This window comes from Cydia pomonella, chromosome 10 (genome assembly GCF_033807575.1).
Source record: "Cydia pomonella isolate Wapato2018A chromosome 10, ilCydPomo1, whole genome shotgun sequence".
Classification (NCBI taxonomy): Eukaryota; Metazoa; Arthropoda; class Insecta; order Lepidoptera; family Tortricidae; genus Cydia; species Cydia pomonella.
In genome coordinates, this window is record NC_084712.1 from 21,366,257 (window position 1) to 21,387,827 (window position 21,571).

The window sequence follows — 21,571 nt, forward strand, 5'->3', positions numbered from 1 at the left end:
TTGCCATTAGTCACATCTTTTGTATCAGATGACGTCAATTTCACTTTTTTTGTAACCATACTTTTTTTCGTGCTTTTGGCCAATTCTAATTCTATTTACTAGTTTTTCCAAACTTAGCATCACTTTTATGTATTGTTGTCATGGGGCTTATCCTTGTATCCGATGACGTAGTAAATCATACGGTCCCCGCCCGAACTAATAGGCTTTGGCAGCTGTATTGTCTTACGAAATATGATACACTTCGTTTAATGTTGACAATTAATTTCGACTCTTTCGTGGAAGTGGAATTAAGGATCTCAGAAGAGAATAACATCGATGATCGAATATAGGTACCATTGTGATTGTAAGGCTTGAGATACACTTGTAGGTTTTACTTACGTAAGTAAGTCCTTACTAAGCTATTTGTTAGAATGAGATAATGATATTCATCTCTCACTCTATAGTATAGTTGTGTCCCTACTTACGTAAGTAAAACTTACAAGTGTACCGGCCGCCTAACGAAGTGAATATGAGGTTATTTTATATAATCGTAAATTGTTATCCAATATCCCTATTGCAGTAATACTCCCGTATTACTGCAATGTTCTGCGGCCAGAATGCAGCACTAGCACCTTAGTAAACCATAAAGTAACATATAGGCCATAATTGTTAACAAAAAAAGAGTAACATATACATACTGTGCCGTATACAGTTTTTGACAAGTTTTCACAGATAATAAAATATGACATTGATGTATCAGGGCGGTTTGTTTACAAAGGGCCTACCGGGAAACGCGAAAAAAGTAATTTAGTTATCTGCGTCTTTATCGCTCGAATATGCAAGAGTGATAGAGAGGCTAGATAACGAAATAATGATTTTCTTGTTTCGCGGTAGACCCTCCGATTTTGAAGGATTGTGGTAGTGGCGCCCCCTACGCAGTGGTTCGCGTAATATTTCCTATTGGAGATGGATTGTCAAAGAAAACTTTATAGCCACTAGCCACAGTAAAGGAGAATGGGCAATTTGTCCCATGGATGTATACTGTTGAGACATATCTCGTTTGAAAGGGTTTACTCTTAGCATTATTTTATTGTATGACACCAACTTTGGATAACGTGCAGGGACTGAGCAATTTAAAAAAAAGAGTGGCGAATATAAACTGTTGTTTTACAAAGTACTTGTTATGTAGCCGGTTGTTAGGTGTTTTGTATGAAAGAATATGAGAAATTCTAGATTTCTGTTTACCACTACTTACGTTTAAGTACGTACAGGGCTGGAATTAGTTGATATAACATATGCTTGAATTAAAAATACTGCTATTAAACACTGAAACTTGCTTGTATACTCAAGCCATATATCTCATTTAAAAGACATTTTTATAAGGTATTTTAATATATATATACTTGCACTCAAATGCTTGCAGGGGCGGTAATAAAACGAGTTTTTTCGTTAATTAATTGTGGAAAATGCCGCTTTGTTTGTTCTACCTGGCACTAGATGGAGCCTTGGTAGCAGTTTGGGTAATTTTTACTATTGGTATATACAATTGAGTCATATCCTATTTGGAAGGTCTTCAATTAAGCATTAATTACTTATATGACACCAAAGACCGAAAGTGTCCAGGGAAGATGATATTAATAATTTTGATCATGCGCTGCGGCGTAAACTGGAACTAAAAAATGTCATTCATATAGAGTTACTTTTGTAACCATTTACATCACTTTGCATGCCTGAAATATAATGAAAAAGTAATTTATATATATTTTTAAATTATTACCGCTCAATAAATGGCACTAAACTACTTAATTATGATTTTTCAAATCCTCTCTAGTACTGACATCTTGCGTGCAATAGGAGAACCGAATGAGCGGCAAATGCTGGATCCGTATAGTCGCTTATAAACGCTAAAAAATGTCACCGAAGAATAAGTTTGTTTAATTCGGAACTTTGACAATAAAACGAGTGGTTACCTTGAACTAGTAAGTTTCGTCTATTTATCTCTCTTGCTCTTACATATTCGAGTGATAAAGGTAGAAAAAGCATTACATTTTTTAAAGTTTGCGTTATGTCCCGCTAGAAACGTTATATAAACTTATTATTAAACATGAAATAAGATTCCTAAGCAATAAGTAGGTAAGTAAATGTATTTATGGAGTAGTTGGAGTACCATAATTAGCAGCAAGAAAATAAATCTAAGTTTATATGTTACGGTAAAATAAATCGTAAAAAGGTACTATGTACATACTTGTTTTGTTTCTCTGCAGGAAAATTGTGTAAAAGTGAAACATTTGAGATTGCGTCGCGGTTCAAAGCAACGTTCCTTTCGTTTGCCATATGAAGCAGGATTAAATTGTGTAGTTTTAAGTTCTCATGTAAGTGAATTGTCAAATTCTTAGTCAGAATAAAGAATCTTAAACCTAAAATTAACGCAGTGAATACATTACAAGCATCAGCGACTCTTAACTGCTTGCCAAGCTAAGATAGTAGCTGTATTTTGTTCCATTATATATACATATGAAATAAAAACTTTTGAATACATTTAACACCTTTATTTCATATAAATTGAAAAATAACTGACGGCATACATTTTCTTCACGGTCGCACAAATATTAGCAGGATGAGTCGACAAGTTAATTTAAAGCAAGCATTGGTGAATAGGTGCATCCAGATCCAGAAAAGAGAATGCATGGTTATTGCGCCAATCTCGGACCATTTGCGATTGGTTTGCTAAGGGCACCGCTAGCTGGTGCGGATGCACAGAGCACTTATACATACCTTATTAAATAAAAACTTTTGAATACATTTAACATCTTTATTTCATATAAATTGAAAAATAAGTGACGGCATAGATTTTCTTCACGGTCGCACAAATATTATCAGGACGAGTCGACAAGTTACTTTAAAGCAAGCATTGGTGAATAGGTGCATCCAGATCCAGATAAGGGAATGCATGGCCAATCTCAGACCATTTGCGATTAGTTTGCTAGCTGGAGCGGGTTAACGAAAAACAGTAACTGGCGACGCTAACTGGCGCGGACGCATGCGACGAATTTTACCTACAAAGGCACCCGCGCGCGTGCACCCGCTCCGTGCACTCGCGCCAGCTGCCAAGAATACCTTAAGGCGTCGTAACTAGCTATGCTCAAAGCGTCATAAATACATTATAGCTGATATAGCCGCTGTCAGAGTAACCTTCACACTTTCAAGTAAGGTTTAGGGCATAGGGCGTCCGCAACGTCGCGCGTGTGCATGGAGCGGGCGTGCGGCTTACAGTATGAGCAACGCTAACTGGCGCGGACGCGTGCGACTGATTTTACTTACAAAGGCACCTGTGCGTGTTTGCCCGCTCCGTGCACTAGCGCCAGCTAGCAAACGCCCTTAACCTTTTGAACGTCAAGAACACCTAAAGGCGCCGTCACTAGACATGATTTAAGGGCCATGAACACATTAATGATTATAGCTGTTATAATCGCTGTCAAAGTCCCTAATGTAATACTCATGCACTTTCAAGCTCACTTGCGCCCGTGACCTTGGCATGTGAGTAACGTTTTTGTTATGGCGTTCAAAGGGTAAAGTATCAATGTCGTAATGCGTCGCTAGCGCGTTATTTTCGAATCGCACCCGTGCTCCCGTGTTGGACTGCACACGCGGTGTACACTTCTTGTTATTGTAACCGTTTGTGCGCCTAGATAACACAAGTACACATACACAACTCGCAAAATGCTCGCGTGCTCTTGTTTATATGTAAAGTACGTCTTCTAGGGCCGCGGATTGGATCCACGCGACCGGCGGGGCGGTGAGCGGCATACATTGGTCGCAATGCAAGCTGTAAAGCTAGTGCAGTGCATGAGGGACGCGCGGCTTTCTCTCACCACATCTTTAGGTGTTCTTGCCGTTCAAAAGGCTAAAAGCACCTAATGAGGGGGCTTTACATTAGCTAGATGCCGGCCCACACGCCGATCCGGTGTACAGGCTAAGGAAATCGCTATGTAGGCCAATTCGAAAGTGCAACTGACATTAAACCAATTTTAGAATAATATTGGAATGATACCAGTTAGCTGTCATTCGTGCGTTCATTTCGCACTTATACGCATGTATTTGTGCGAGCGAGACGCCCGCAACTAACTGATATGATTCCAATATTACTCTAATATCGGTGTGCACGCCCCTTTTTATTCATAAGCAAGGTAAGATTGAACCACTATAGAAGGCAGCGAAGAGGCCGGCAATGGAACTGGTAGCGTTTGATGGAGACAATCAGTTTTCTGTCAAATGCAAGTTCAAATTGGCCTGACTGTCTCACTCGCACACCGGAGTAGCGTTTCATATAAGCGTACTTTGTTATATCCAATCGACCCGCTCTATTCGGTAGGTTTCATTATCTCGATCCATCAGTTAAGTAACAATCTCTTCAATCTGGTGGATCGAGATGGTGGATCCTACTGGACAGATGGAACCTATGGATAGGAAAACGTTATGCTCAACAATTTGGTAGCAGAAGCGATGTGATTTTTTAAAATCGCGACTGTGTCATTGACATAATATATCTGAGGACGGGCCTTACGGGCAATAAGAATGGGGCCAGTACAGCGGTGTTACGCACACGAGTTTGAGCCAAACGTGTAGTCTAACGTCACAAGTACCACAACGTGATTGGTTGACGAGTTCGCATTACGCACGCGATTGATCGCATCTAGCTGCGTTAGACAGCACGATTGGCTCGAATTTGTGAATGACACAACTGAACTAGCACTATCCTTATTGCCCCTAAGGTCGGTCCTTAGATATATGGTAAGCGTCAGGATGGCGGTGGACCTCAGCGAATTTCAAAGAAATATTTATAAACATATTGTACAGTCAGCGTCAAATACTTTGTAGCAGTCAAAGTGGCCAAATAGTTCGGTACACCATACTAAATATACGGTGTACCGAACTATTTGGTTACTTTGGTTGCTACAAAGTATTTGACGTTGACTGTACCTTCTGTGTACCTCAGTGTACCTTTAATAGAAACCAGTGTACCTTTCCCCAAAACGAGATATTTTACAAAACGGTCCACCCGCCAACCTGACGGCAGGATGGCGGGTGGACCTATGAAATCTTGCATTATACCGCACTAAAAGTATGCAGCTATATTGTGCATGAGCTTAGCCTACCTTGTTTTGGGGAGAGGTACACCGGTTTCTATTTCTATTTACAGAGGTACACTGAAGGTACAGTCACCATCATATATATCGGAGCGGCCAAGGTGCCCACGAATATCTGAACATGCCTCTACTGTCAAGAGGTTAGAGTGCGTGTTTAGAGATCTTTGAGCACCTCGGCCACTCCGATATATCTGGTGGCGACTGTACCATATAACTGCATACTTTTAGTGCGGTATAATGCAAGATTTCATAGGTCCAACCGCAATCCTGACGTCAGAATGGCGGGTGGACTTTTTCTTAAATATCTCGTTTTGGGTTAGGTACACAGAAGGTACAGTATGTTTATAAATACTTACTTACTGCTATGGCGCAGCGACCCGAAGTGGATCTTGGCCTCCGACACCAAAGACCGCCACGCTTCTCTGTCCCAAACCGTTTCCATCTAGTCGACGGCGCCGAGTTCGCTAAGGTCTTTTTGCATTTCGTCTCTCCAGCGGGACCTACCTAGGACGTCTAGACGGTCTTCGGCCATTTGGAACTTCAGAGTACGCCCTCCAGGCTGAACGATCCTCACCCATCTGGACTACGTGCCCGAGTCTGGCAGCGCGAAAAATCCTAGGACTCACACGTGGAGAGGATAGAACCTGGAGACTCCACAGGAATCAGGAGATTGAAGATCTGGTGTCCGAGCCGAACGTCATTGGATGTTTATAAATATTTCTTTGAAATTCGCTGAGGTCCACCCGCCATCTAGACGCCAGATGTCAATGCCGAGTGCGACCGCCCTTAAAGGGGTGTATTATCTCTAGTCTCTCCAATATGTTCTCCTGGTGGGTCCACGGGGTTTATTTTAAGTGTTATCATTATCATAAACAGTGTTCACCAGCGGGTCTACGGGTACCTAATTATTTTTACCATATTTTTCATGGTCGATGAACACGATTCTATTTTGAAAACGTTGCCCGCGTAGCTACTTCAGTCTTAGGCGGTATATACTCTACACCACGTTCACAAAAGATTGATATTTTAGGTAGAAACTCACATTTCGCAATATTTGTCCATAGTAAATACTAATTCAAAAACTACTGTAGGACCTAAAATCTTCTGTGATAGTAATGTAGAAATAAATACTGTTGACAGGCGGTCAACGGTATTTAGTACAATAATTACACTAAAACAATTCGTATAGAATACAGAACCTATGAATAATATATATCTAGAGAATCTAACTTTAATGCAATAATATAATTGAACAAAAGAAATACATTAGTTCGAGTAGTACGATCAACCTATATGTCTATTTTTAATAGTCTTAATGTTCGTGTATCGGTTCTGTATTCTATGGCCATTAATTATGCTTTATTTTTCAACTTTCTTTGACTACACACAAGTACACATTATATTTGCTTTTTTCTTGAACTTTATCTTGCCCATGTTCGATTCTTCTTATGTCGATGCATCCTCATTATTTCCGTATGGTTTCTGAAAATACAATAACAGTTTTTGTATTGTTTTCTAATACCTATGTTTGAAGTAGGTTTCCTATTTTTAAGAGAAGTTTTTTTTTCATGTAAGTACCGTCAAGTGGGGTAAATTAGAACAGATGGGATACCTATCGACAATTATGTCAATAAACAGTTTTACGTTCCATCAAGAATTGAGAGGTTGCCTCAATTCCTCATGGAAACCATGATGTAAGCTAGACCTTTACACAAATATTCTTTAAACCTCGTTAAGCAAGTAGCTTCTTTACAAACATAACAAAGAAGACAAATCGTCTAGCGTGAAATACCCATCGTTAAAGAGTTCTTTTCTGGTCCTGATCAGAAGTTCCACTTCTTCAAATAGCACTTTTTTGAATGGCAATACCTGGTCTGTTGATAAAACTAAAAAACGCCTATGAGATTTGGGAAGTTCCCTTAATTCCTCGTGGTTTTGTCAAAAGGACCATCTTGGAACTATATACCCACTTTCAAACAATAACTAATTTTCAACATTGGTTCAGAAATGACGAAGATCTTACTTAACATATATACAAAAAAAAAGTTTTTGAAGTCGGTTAAAAAGTAGTATCTTTACAATACTTCCGTCCGTTTACTAAGAAGGGATGACTACTACAATTTGCTTACTAAGTAAGTACTTACTTGCTATTAGTATCAGATTGGAGTCGACTCGAGAGTCGATAAAATGGGCGTCGCTACCCTTTCCGGGTGGGGGGGATTTCACCGCATGAAAAAGAGACACATATAGTGAGTTCTTACTGTTCTACCAAACTACATATATAAAGTAGTCGTACTTTTTGAGTCAAATTAGTTTCATTCTAAAGGTGCGACGTAATGGCCTGAAGCCCGCTCTTAGCATACCTAGTTATACTATTTGATGGATATTGGTGTCAATTTATAATACGTTTAATTATTCATTGTCTTTACCTAATTATCTTAACCTATACATTTATAACAATAACTTTTGCAAGACGATTAGATTTTTTATTCACAATAACTTGTCCGTATTCGAACTGTCTGGCTACCCGGCTAGCCGTGGCTGTGTACCCGGATTTTATACTCTGAAACTGGAACTAGTGACAGATAAGAGTCGATTGATGTTTTTTTAAAGATACTTATACTTAAATAGAATTATTTACCTATGTTTAATTAAAATAAAGACTACTTACACATAATAATCCTTACAGTTTTAACCTATTTAACCTACCTACCTACCTACTTTTAATAGTAGCAGTTCGGTTCACTTAGTAGAAATACCTGTTCTAAGAATAATGAAAAAGAAAGGAGAGTAATAAAAATAAAGAATCTGGAAGTTGTTGAGGTGTTCCGTTCTTCATCAGCAATTCTACTTCATCAAATGTCACTTTATTGAGTAAAAATGCGTGTAATATTGATGAAAATCCTAAAATGACTATATGTATGCCTATCCTATACAATATGAGAAGCTCCTTCGGTTTCTCGTAGAACCTATCATCAGAACTGGACCTTGACACAAATGTTCCTTAAAAGCCTTACATGCTATAAACGAAATAAAATAAAAAAAAACGCCTAAGGTAAAATACTTGTCGTTGAAGAGTTCCATTTTGCTCAATATCAGCAGTTTCACTTCATCAAATGTCACTTGTTCAAATAAAAAAAACTTGATAAATATGTTGACGAAAATCCTCAATTCCTCCCAATTGAGAATTCAAATCGATTTAAAATCCTCAATTCCTCATTGAATCCATCATCATACCTGGACCTTGACACAAATCTTTCCTAAGAACCTAGCTTGCTACAAACTTAACAAAGAATAAGAATCGCGCGCGTTGAAGAGTTCCGTTCTGGTCAATATCACTAACTTGTTTAAATAAAAATGCTTGATATGTTGACGAGAATCCAAACATTACTGTATGTATTGTATGCCTATAAGATTTGAGGAATTTCTTCGATTTCTCATGGAACCCATCCTCAGAACTAGACCTTATGACACAAAGGTCTTCAAGAACTTTACTTGCTACAAAATAAACAAATAAAACATATCGCGCGCGAATTGGCGAGTTCCATTTTGGCCAGCATCAGCTGTTGTATTTCGTCAAATGTCACTTTTTAATAAAAATGCTTGATATGTAAATAAAAATCCAGAAATTATAAGATGTCAGGTATTCCCTCGATTATTTATGAAACCCATCATCAGAACTGAACATTGATATAAATACACCTTAAGAACGTTACTCGCTACAAGCTTAATAAAGAATACTAAACGCGTGCGTTGAAAAGTTCCGTTCTGGACAACATCAGCAGTTCCACTTGATCAAATATAACTTTTTTTTTAATAAAACACCTAGAGATATTGATGAAAAAAAAAGACTATATGTATTTCTATAAGGTTTGAGGTGTCCATCATCAGACCTAGACACTAGACACTGGTGTCTAGCACAGATATTTCTTAAGAACCTTACTTTCTACAAACTTAAAAGTTCCGAGGAATTGTTCGGATTAATCTCTGCCGCCTCTTTCCGTCACCGCTTTACGCTACATCATTTATATCTTCACCAATTAGATGGTTGGCAATCCTCAACTGTGCATTTCTCTAGAAACTTCCTGCCTCATACAGCTAAACTATGAAATGATCTGTCGCATGCGGTATTTCCGGCCCAATACGATCTTTAAAACTTTAAGGAAAGAGCGTATTCCTATCTTAAATGCCGGCACCGCACTTACAATCCCTATGGTGTAACAGATGTCAATGGCCAGCGGTAATTGCTTACCATCAGTTGATTCGTCTGCTAGTTTGCCTCTTATATCACAACAAACAAAAAAAGAAAAAATCTCACGCGTTGAAGAATTCCGTTTTAGTCAACATCACTAGTTCCACTTCATCAAATGCCACTAATGTGAATGAAAAAAGCTAAAGATATTGATGAAAATCCAAAATGACTATATGCCTATAAGAATTGAGGAGAATGAGGAGTTCCCTCGCTTTCTCATGAAACACATCATCAGAACTGTACTTCGACAAAAATGTTTCTTGAGAACCTTACTCGCTACAAACTTAACAACGAAGAAAAATTGCGCGCGTTGGAGTTCCGTTTTGGTCAACATCAGTAGTTCCACATCATCAAATGTCACTTTTGTGAATAAAACTTGATAATATGTATAACATTTAAGAAATTCCCTCGATTCTTCATGGGACCCATCATCAGACCTTTACCTTGACACAAATGTTCCTAAAAACCTTAGTACTTAAAACTTACTTGCTACAAACTTAACTAATAAAACAAATCGCGCGCGAGTTGGCGAGTTCCATTCTGGTCAACATCAGCTGTTACTTTTAGTCAAATGACACTTTTTTTAATAATAATGCTTGATATGTAAATAAAATCCCAGAAATTATTACATGTATGCCTATAAGATTTTAGGAATTCCCTCGATTGTTCATGAAACCCATCATGAGAACTGTACTTTGACAAAAATGTTTCTTAAGAACCTTACTTGCTACAAACTTAACGAAGAAAAATTGCACGCGTTGGAGTTCCGTTCTGGTCAACATCAGTAGTTCCACATCATCAAATGTCACTTTTGTGAATAAAAGTTGATAATAATTATGTTGATGAAAATCCAATAAGTACTACATATACGCCTATAGCATTTAAGAAATTCCCTCGATTCTTCATGGGACCCATCATCAGACCTTTACCTTGACACAAATGTTCCTAAAAACCTTAGTACTTAAAACTTACTTGCTACAAACTTAACTAATAAAACAAATCGCGCGCGAGTTGGCGAGTTCCATTCTGGCCAACATCAGCTGTTACACTTAGTCAAATGACAATTTTTTAATAAAATGCTTGATATGTAAATAAAATCCCAGAAATTATTACATGTATGCCTATAAGATTTTAGGAATTCCCTCGATTGTTCATGAAACCCATCATCAGAACTGTACTTTGACAAAAATGTTTCTTAAGAACCTTACTTGCTACAAACTTAACGAAGAAAAATTGCACGCGTTGGAGTTCCGTTCTGGTCAACATCAGTAGTTCCACATCATCAAATGTCACTTTTGTGAATAAAAGTTGATAATATGTTGATGAAAATCCAATAAGTACTACATATATGCCTATAGCATTTAAGAAATTCCCTCGATTCTTCATGGGACCCATCATCAGACCTTTACCTTGACACAAATGTTCCTAAAAACCTTAATACTTAAAACTTACTAATAAAACAAATCACGCGCGAGTTGGCGAGTTCCATTCTGGTCAACATCAGCTGTTACTTTTAGTCAAATGACACTTTTTTTAATAATAATGCTTGATATGTAAATAAAATCCCAGAAATTATTACATGTATGCCTAAAAGATTTTAGGAATTCCCTCGATTCTTCATGAAACCCATCATCAGAACTGTACTTTGACAAAAATGTTTCTTAAGAACCTTACTTGCTACAAACTTAACGAAGAAAAATTGCACGCTTTGGAGTTCCGTTCTGGTCAACATCAGTAGTTCCACATCATCAAATGTCACTTTTGTGAATAAAAGTTGATGAAAATCCAATAAGTACTACATATATGCCTATAGCATTTAAGAAATTCCCTCGATTCTTCATGGGACCCATCATCAGACCTTTACCTTGACACAAATGTTCCTAAAAACCTTAATACTTAAAACTTACTTGCTACAAACTTAACTAATAAAACAAATCGCGCGCGAGTTGGCGAGTTTCATTCTGGTCAACATCAGCTGTTACTTCTAGTCAAATGACACTTTTTTAATAATAATGCTTGATATGTAAATAAAATCCCAGAAATTATTACATGTATGCCTAAAAGATTTTAGGAATTCTCTCGATTCTTCATGAAACCCATCATCAGAACTGGACATTGATGTATTAAGTACACCTTAAGAACCTTACTCACTACAAGCTTAATAAAGAATACAAAACGTGTGCGTTGAAAAGTTCCAATCTGGAACACATCAGCAGTTTCACTTGATTAAATGTAGCTTTTTTTTAAATAAAACGCCTAAGGATATTGATGTAAATCCAAAAAAAAACTATATGTATTTCTATAAGGTTTGAGGTATCTATCAGACCTGGATCTAGACACAGATGTTTCTTAACAACCTTACTTTCTACAAACTTATCAGGACAAATCTATTACGGCGAGTGTTCCATCGAATTGCTCGGATTAATCCTTGCCGCCTCTTTTCGTCATCGCTCTACGCTACAACATTTTTATTTTCACCACTTAGATGGTTGGCAGTCCTCAACTGTGCATTTCTCTAGAAACTTCCTGCCTCATACAGCTAAACTATGAAATGATCTGTCGCCTGCGGTATTTCCCGACCAATACGACATTTAAAACTTTAAGAAAACAGCGTATTCCAATCTTAAAGGCCAGCACTGAACTTACAACCCCTATGGTTTAGCAGGTGTCCATGGGCGGCGGTAATTGCTTACCATCAGGTGTGACGTCTGCTCGTTTGCCTTTTATATCATAAAAAAAAACAAAGAAGAAAAATCTCGCGCGTTCAAGAGTTCCGTTTTGGTCAACATCAGTAGTTCCACTTCATTAAATGCCACTAGTGGAAATGAAAAAGCTTAAGGTATTGATGAAAATCCAAAATGACTATATGCCTATAAGATTTGAGGTGTTCCCTCGCTTCCTCATGGAACCCATCGTCAGACCTTTACCTTGACACAAAGGTTCCTAAAAACCTTGGTACTTGAAACTTACTCGCTACAAACTTAACAAAGAAGACAAATCACGCGCGTGGAAGAGTTCCGTTTCTGATCAACATCAGCAGTTCCACTTCACCAAATGTACTTACTTACCACCCATTTATTTGAAACAGTACCTAGGTACTCCATTTTGATGCCGCCAGCTTGAAACTTCAATGGCCTCAGTGTCCGATGAACAACTTAAAAATGCTGAAAGTAATAACAATTATTATAAGTTGGGAAGTAGCGACCTTACACACCCGAGTGCTCCTGGGGAGTTCTGTTACTTCTGTTACCGGACATACAATAATAATAACAATAAATAAATATTATAGGGACATTCTTACACAAATTGACTGAGTCCCACGGCAAGCCGAGAAGGCTTGTTTTGTGGGTACTCATACAACGACATAATAATATATAATATACAAATACTTAAATACATAGAAAACATCCATGACTCAGGAAGAAATATCTGTGCTCATCACACAAATAAATGCCCGTACCGGGATTCAAACCCAGGATCATCGACTTACTAGGCCAAACCGGTCGTGAAAAAAAGAGCAAAAAAAAAGAAAAAAGAAAGATATGTCAAAAGAAAATGCGATTTGGAAACGTTATTCGCCACTTAAAACACTTTATATATCTGGTTCACAGCATTTATTTGGTGCTGATATAATGCCTGCAATATTACCCAAGTACATTAAAATATGAATGAATTATCATAAATTCAAAAGATGGTCCCTATAACAGTTCATTTTTACATGGAAAAATGACTTACATGTAAAATGTCTGTCAGACATATTTTTGGAAGTATAGTACAATCATTAACTTAGAAATATAGGTAACATTTCACGAATAAAAATACGGTAACACATATTTTTAATTATTTTTTAACTTATCCTACGCAAAATAGAATTGGAGAAACTGACATAGGGACTATCATTCGACACGACACGTATAGTAAAGTATGAATCCGCTCTAAGTCCCCTTACATAGACAGTGGGAAGTAAAATAATTCTTGTTCTGAAAACAATAAAATGTAAAATGATTAGGTAGGACAATCCAAACTTAAGATCAGAAGATCAGAAGATATGAATTTGTTCGACAATACGATAGGAAACTTTTCAGCATTTACATTGGCGCTTTTTTTTCTGGAATACTATCTAAATTGCACTTTGTATATATGCTACATTTTTTATATAATTTGGAGCCTTTATTTTCCATGGAGTCGAACGCTACGTAGCAGCTATACGAGAAAAAATAATACTTTTATCTTACCTACCCCATGAATAGTGAAGATCATCAAGGAGCATACTCTCTGAGATCAATGGAATGGAGTGCCTTTCGATTGGAGAAAATTATAGCGTATTAGAAATATACTATTTTGTAATTACAATGTTGAATATTTTAAATTGCGTGTTTTGACAATTATTGTTGACAATATTACATTCAGAGTCATCTTGACATAACTTTAGAAATCCATAAACTAGTCTATACTTTTTAAAATGATGGAGTAAGACTGACGAGATTACCGCTATGTATAAATGTTTTACGTCAAGTAGAATTTTGCTTTAGAGCGACATCTGGCGTTGAGTAGAAAAGTTATGGCGTAATTAACTACAATTAATTAACTCATTAAATGGTTTTATTTTGGTCCCTGCAACGATTTGACCCCAGTTATATTATACGAAAAATAGCTTATAAAAATACTTTTCACATGATATTCATGGCATTTGTATACACTCTTATTTCGCTGTGTATCAAGTAATTTTTAGAATGACGATTTTTTAAAACTGTACATTGTGTCCCTTTAAATACTTTATCATTGGTGTTGATACAAAAAACATAAAGCATTTTTTATATTCTTTCGAATAAAATACGCTAAAACTTTTTATATCCCGCGTATAAGGAAATATAACTGCTTATATGCGCAACTTCTTTTTTTATATAGCTCGGTCCCTGCAAGTGGTCCAAGGTTGGTGCCATACAATAAAATAATACTACGATTAAGAGCTTTAAAACGACATATGTCTCAACAGTATACATCCATGGGACACTCCCCATACAAAAGTGCCCATTGTCCTTTACTGTCATCTTTCGACACATAATTTGAACTTTTAGAACGTCATTTGACCTTGAACCTTATTCTTTCACTGATGCTGATGGCGTCATCGCTCAAAACGATGTAGTCATTTACTATAATCTACTAGATGGCGCCACTTTTTGATACTTAACAAATTTAACACATATCAGTGAAAGAATAGGGAGCGTGCATGAACTATAGGAGGCAGCACAGGAGCCGTCATATTTTTGGCGCGAGGCGTAAATGTGATGTTTATTGTTCCAATGTAGCCCACAAGATGGCAGAACCTACTATGCACAAGAAAACACGTGACGTGTAAATTTACATGTTTATTGTTCCGATTCAGGCCAAAAGATGGCAGACCCTCCAACGCGCACGGTCCCTATAAGGAGCAATGACAAATGGCGTTCCAAAAGTTTTAATCATGTGTCGAAAGATGGCAGTAAATGTACTGTGGCTACTATGTTTTAATTGACAATCCACCTCTATTTAAAATTCTGTTTAATATTATACAATAAATACTTTATTCACCGTACTTTGTCATTTTTTGTCAGAATCCGCGGAGGACATGGTATCAGCGCTGGCGGGCGCGGTGTGCCGCCCCGACTGGGCCGCGGGCGGCGCGCGGGCGGTGGAGGACGCCGGCCTGCACATGTGCCTCAAGAAGCTGGCCGCGCTCGACCAGACTAGGGATGGGGGGACATTGGGGGAGGCGGTGTGCGATCGGCTTACTGAAGATACGGTCAGTATATCACTATGAGACGACAGCTTGTGTTTTATAGAGGACGCGTGCATGTGTGCTTGAGGAAACTGGCCGCGTTGGACGAGGCCAGGGATGGGGGGACATTGGGGGAGGCGGTGTGCGATCGGCTTACTGAAGATACGGTCAGTATATCACTATGAGACGACAGCTTGTGTTTTATAGAGGACGCGTGCATGTGTGCTTGAGGAAACTGGCCGCGTTGGACGAGGCCAGGGATGGGGGGACATTGGGGGAGGCGGTGTGCGATCGGCTTACTGAAGATACGGTCAGTATATCACTATAAGTCGACGGTTTGTGTTTTATAGAGGACCCGTGCATGTGTGCTTGAAGAAACTGACCGCGTTGGACGAGGCCAGGTATGGGGGCACATTGGGGGAGGCGGTGTACGATCGACTTCCTGAAGATACGGTCAGTATATCACTATAAGTCGACGGTTTGTGTTTTATAGAGGACAAGTGTATGTGTGCTTGAAGAAACTGACCGCGTTGGACGAGGCCAGGTATGGGGGCACATTGGGGGAGGCGGTGTACGATCGACTTCCTGAAGATACGGTCAGTATATCACTATAAGTCGACGGTTTGTTTTATAGAGGACCCGTGCATGTGTGCTTGAAGAAACTGACCGCGTTGGACGAGGCCAGGTATGGGGGCACATTGGGGGAGGCGGTGTACGATCGACTTCCTGAAGATACGGTCAGTATATCACTATAAGTCGACGGTTTGTGTTTTATAGAGGACAAGTGTATGTGTGCTTGAAGAAACTGACCGCGTTGGACGAGGCCAGGTATGGGGGCACATTGGGGGAGGCGGTGTACGATCGACTTCCTGAAGATACGGTCAGTATATCACTATAAGTCGACGGTTTGTTTTATAGAGGACCCGTGCATGTGTGCTTGAAGAAACTGACCGCGTTGGACGAGGCCAGGTATGGGGGCACATTGGGGGAGGCGGTGTGCGATCGACTTCCTGAAGATACGGTCAGTATATCACTATGAGCCGACAGCTTGTGTTTTATAGAGGACGCGTGCATTTGCTTGAAAAAGCTGGCGTTGGACGAGGCCTTGGATGGCGGGACATTGGGGGAGGCGGAGTGCGGTCGGCTTAAGGGCTTATTACACTGATTCTGCCAGCGGCTGGCGAACGATCGGCAACTACGTCGGATCGTAAGGCCCGACGGCAGGATGAGTGTAATAAGCCCTTTAGTGAACATACCGTCAGTATTATCACAGACGTTACATTTCGTCGCAACTTATCTTGCGCATCCCCTAACAACGGCTGCATGGAAATGGAAACACTTTATTTATTCAATTTAACAACTGTAGGTAAATTAGAGGAATTTTCATCTTAAATTTTATAGTTTATTTTAGTGTAAGGATGGTATTCCACTTGTCCAATATCTTAAATAGGGAGTATTACTGCAATGTTCTGCCGACAGAGTGCAACACTAGCACCTTTCGTAAACCATAGAGTAACTTATACATACTGTGCCTTAAACTGTTTTTTAACAAATTTTCACAAATAATAAAATATGTCATTGTTGCTCGAATACGTGAGTGATAGAGAGGTTAGATAACGATATTTCGATTTTCTTGTGTTGCAGTAGACCCTCAGATTGTGAAAAATTGTGGTAGTGGCGCCCCCTACGCACAGTTTCGGGCAATATTCCCTATTTTATTTTATTTTTTAAGCCTCCTGTGCATACGAAGTCATATATTGCAGTTTATAATATTCAACTCATTGACAAACATTTTTATGACATGCATGGGTCAATTTACTTGACGTATTATCGAAAATGTTTGTCAAAATGGTTCTTAAATGGAATCTAAACTAGATGGCTCTTTTATTTTTTCATGTTTTTACTAACATACACAATATTCCAGATCAGAGTGTGGCTGCCCACCAACCGCGGCTGCTTCTTCCTTCTGAAGCTGATCGAGAGCAACCGGCCAGAAGTAGCCAGCAGGATCAAGAAGACGCTCAAACCACACGTGGAACTATTGAAGAAGCAGAATACAGAAGGCGCTAAGCTGCTGTTACAGAATGTTCAGAGTAAATAAAATAAGTCTGGTTTATCAAAGTTTTTTATTTTCGTTTTTAAATTAATTAAGGTAGCCTGAATACATTAACGCCCTCAAAAAACGGAGCGTAAGCGTATCGTATTACGCGCGTAGAACGAGAGCACTACGAGCACGAACAAGTTCAAACAAGTCCGCATAGTCGTCATAGCGTAGCGTATGAGATTTCTGCCCGCGTAGCCAACGTGCATATCGTTCACGCTCCGTGGCGAACGAAACTGATCGTCAACTTTCACAGTCGCACTAATATGGATGAGTGATAGAGAGAGATGACTACGCTACGCTACCGAGCGTTAACGATTGTAACGTTGGCTACGCGGACGAAAACGAGTGACATAAACAAAAAATCTTCATCTGTGGTGGCAGCATGGTTCCATTTTTATCACTTGTCACTATGTCCGTCATTTTCGCGCTTACCCACTAGTTAGAACGTGACAGGCATGGTGACAAAAGGGACCGTGCGCGTTGGAGGGTCTGCCATCTTGTGGTCTGAATCGGAACCATAAACATGTACATTTACACGTCAAGTGTTTTCTTGTGCATAGTAGGTTCTGCCATCTTGTGGGCTACATCGGAACAAAAAACATCACATTTACGTCTCGCGCCAAAAATCTGACGGCTCCTGTGCTGCCTCCTATAGTTCATGCACGCTCCCTAATGATAAAGAGCCGACCATCTTAGCCATACTGAAGAGAAACAAAGATCGTCGATTCCGCCGAAGACATCTGACGCTAGTAAAACGTTCCAATTTTAAGAAATATATTTCTATCATATGCACTAGAGGGTTAATTGGAGTTCCAAGTTATATTGGAAAGTCAAGACAATTAATTTTTTAACTATTAATTTATTTCTTAGCTTAGTAATCGACGTAATAATAAATCATAATTATTCATAATTATAATAACGATTAAACATTCAGTAATACACTACTTTTTATGTACATTTCTCCTCTTAAATTATGATGATGATAGGAATAAATATTTTGCAGGAACTATTGAGTGGGATTTAAAACTCGCTGCCGGATATATAAATACTGTTCAAATTATAGCTAACTCCATATTCGAATCATCTTATTTGAGTGTGAATCAATTTTTTCTTGTCACTACTATGGTTACGGTCGCCCGGGTCACTCTTAATACCCTGGTTTCATTGTATTTAAAATAAATAAATATTATAGGGACATTCTTACACAAATTTACTAAGTCCCACGGTAAGCTCAAGAAAGCTTATGTTATAGGTAGTCGGACAACTTTATATATAATATACAAATACTTAAACATCCATGACTCAAAAACAAATAATTGTGCTCATCACAAATACATGCCCTTACCGGGATTAGAACTCAGGACCATTAGCTTCACAGGCAGGGTCACTACCCACAAAGAGAATATGAAATAGAGGTGGATTGTCAAAGAAAACTTTGTAGCCAGAGAAAATTTACTGCCATCTTTCGACACTTGATTAGAACTTTTAGAACGCCATTTGACTTTGATCCTTATTTTTTAATGATGATTCTTATATGTTTAATATCAAAAAGTGGCGCCATCTAATAGATCAAAGGCCAAACGTATTGCGACATCGTTTCGAGCGATGGCGCCACAACCTCTAGCCTGTGCCCGGTAAGATGGCGCCACTTTTTGATATTTAACAAATTTAACACATATCAGTAAAAGAATAAGGATCAAAGTCAAATGGCGTTCTAAAAGTTGTAATGATGTGTCGAGAGATCGCAGTAAATTAACGTGGCAACAAAGTTTTCTTTGACAATACACCTCTATTTCACATTCTCTTTGCTACCCACTAGGCTAGACCGGTCGTCTAATGACCAAACATATATTTTACGACAGTTACAAGCACTTTCCATAACGGGTCATCTACTTCGCATATAAATGTCGTATATTTGACGACCGGTTTGGCCTAGTGGGTAGTGACCCTGCCTACGAAGCTGATGGTCCCGGGTTCAAATTCTGGTAAGGGCATTTATTCGTGTGATGAGCATGAATATTTGTTCCTGAGTCATGGGTGTTTTCTATGTATTTAAGTATTTATAAATAATTATATATATCGTTGTCTAAGTACCCTCAACACAAGCCTTATTGAGCTTACTGTGGGACTTATTCAATTTGTGCAATAATGTCCTATAATATTTATTTATTTATTCACAAATTATGCTTCTATTGAGCTAATTTATGCACATTGCGACAGTACGCAGCGCGCGACCATCGTGAACGTTACTCAACACTGTTAGAGCTTGGAAATGGAGACCTAATAGACTCTCCGAAACATGTCATGCGAGTGACTAAAAACACGTGAGTCAAAACTGAAAATTAGCTAAACCAAAAGGCAAGAGGGTGTCAGGAATCATGCAAAATTAATAAAGTTCAAAATCAGGTGGGAAATATATTCTAAATAAATAAATATTATAGGACATTATTACACAAATTGACTAAGTCCCACAGTAAGCTCAATAAGGCTTGTGTTGAGGGTACTTAGACAAAGATATATATAATATTATATAAATATTTATAAATACTTAAATACATAGAAAACACCCATGACTCAGGAACAAATATCCATGCTCATCACACAAATACATGCCCTTACCAGGATTTGAACCCGGGACCATCAGCTTCGTAGGCAGGGTCACTACCCACTAGGCCAAACCGGTCTGACTTATAAAAGCTTCATGTTAGAATGACTGACTGACGGACCAGATAACAAAAAAAAATTTCTGGCTAAAAAACAAAAATAAAATAAAATATAAAAATAATAAGTCTCAAGTCTAAAATACAGGATGTTTATTTAGTCGCAATCATTTACGTCGTGAATGTGAATATAAAGGTCATACTGAGCAACTTTTACTATGGGACCAACCCCGATGTCATTCCAGATCTAGAGCGGACCTTACAGAAAACCGCAGCCAAATAACACTAGACCCTACTCATAGTGTTGTTCCTGCCGGTGAGTAAGGTTGCCAGAGCTCAACGAGGGGGGGATGCTAGGGTCGGCAACGCGCATGTGACTCTGGAGTTACAGGCGTACATAGGCTACGGAGACTGCTTGCTTGTTTGTCGCCGACGTAGTATAAAAAATCGTTGTTTCATACATTTCGGCTGTCTGACCTTGACATTTTCCATGGGAGATTTTTTTTACAAATTGGGATTGGTCCCGTACTAAAAGTTGTTCAATATGACCTATATATTCAGCCCGTAAATTATTGCAAGTGACGAAATAAACACCCTGTATAAGGTACATCCTTAAACTTTTCAAAAACCCAAATTACAGCCTCCGTTGGACCATTCTTTCCAAATCGTTGCTCTCTGGCGTCACCGAATTATTTTTAACACTTATTTTACACGAAACTTTTGCTATAATTACTTTCAAAACAACAAAACATTCGTTGTATACTTATAACTAATTAAAATATAAACTGTACGTCAAATGGCGGTAAATGAAAACTTTTTTCACGCATGTAGTTTTTTTTTTCAGTTCGGAGTCGAAGATTTCCTTTGGTGTGCCACAGGGGAGCGTTCTCGGACCCACTTTGTTTCTAGCATACGTTAACGAACTCACAAACATAGACATTGACAGGGGTTGTGTTTTCTCGTATGCAGATGACACTAGTGGTTTTTCATGATAAGTCTCGGGAAGCTGTTATGGTGATGTAGGTACCATGTAGGCAGGTATCAGAAGGTTCTTGGAGTGAAAGACGTTTTTAGCTATGTACAAGATTGAATGAATTTATTTCGAGTATTTCTTTCACACCCCATTTGTTGTGAGGGTGAGTGGCCTTTCCATCCCTGTGGGGGATTTTTGGCGGTTGGTTTTCGCCTCCCGTTACAACGGGAGGGTCCTTCTGCGCTCATCTAGAGCTGTGGCTTCAATTGGCCGTGATTGGCCATGATTGGCCGTGATGGCCACTCATGAGTGCCGATCATGGCTTTGCTTTGAGGTGGCCTGTCAGCGGCTTTCCGGGTATGCGGGCTCCGTCTGGCTGCTGCTGCGGTCTTCCTCGTCTCCTGCGGCTACTGGCACCAGTGCCCTGGGGAGCTGGCGCTGTCGGCGGTTGTCCGGGGGGCGTGCGTGGAGTGGCGCGATGCCCTGCAGATGGAGGTGTCTGGAGTGGTCGGCGCGCTCGAACATTTTGCTCGATAATTGGCTGATGAAGGTGTCCAGGCTCTGCCATTTCAGCCCGCGCTGGATGTCAATGTTGCGCACGAAGCGGGGGGCGTTGACTATGGTGCGAAGGGCCGCATTCTCCTGCGCACGCAGTCTCTTTTTATGTGTCTCAGCCGTCATGGCGTACCAGGCGGGAG

The 21,571-nt window shown here is 39.1% G+C and overlaps 1 protein-coding gene and 1 long non-coding RNA gene across 3 annotated transcripts in view; one reads left to right on the top strand and one right to left on the bottom strand.

Annotated features, from left to right (window-relative positions):
* LOC133522387 (protein penguin) overlaps window positions 1-17,252 on the top strand; it is a 28,969-nt gene extending 11,717 nt beyond the window's left edge. For both annotated transcript variants that reach the window (XM_061857706.1, XM_061857705.1), the window contains exons 8-9: window positions 14,973-15,160; window positions 17,061-17,252. In XM_061857706.1, the coding sequence (XP_061713690.1) occupies window positions 14,973-15,160; window positions 17,061-17,237 (365 nt within the window). In that variant the 3' untranslated portion in view covers window positions 17,238-17,252. The remainder of the gene's footprint in view (window positions 1-14,972; window positions 15,161-17,060) is intronic.
* LOC133522388 (uncharacterized) lies at window positions 2,778-7,606 on the bottom strand. Its single transcript, XR_009800052.1, has 2 exons — window positions 7,271-7,606; window positions 2,778-6,608 (listed from the first exon to the last, which is right to left on the bottom strand). It is a non-coding gene; the product is annotated as an uncharacterized LOC133522388 (long non-coding RNA).
* Window positions 17,253-21,571: the final 4,319 nt, after the last annotated feature.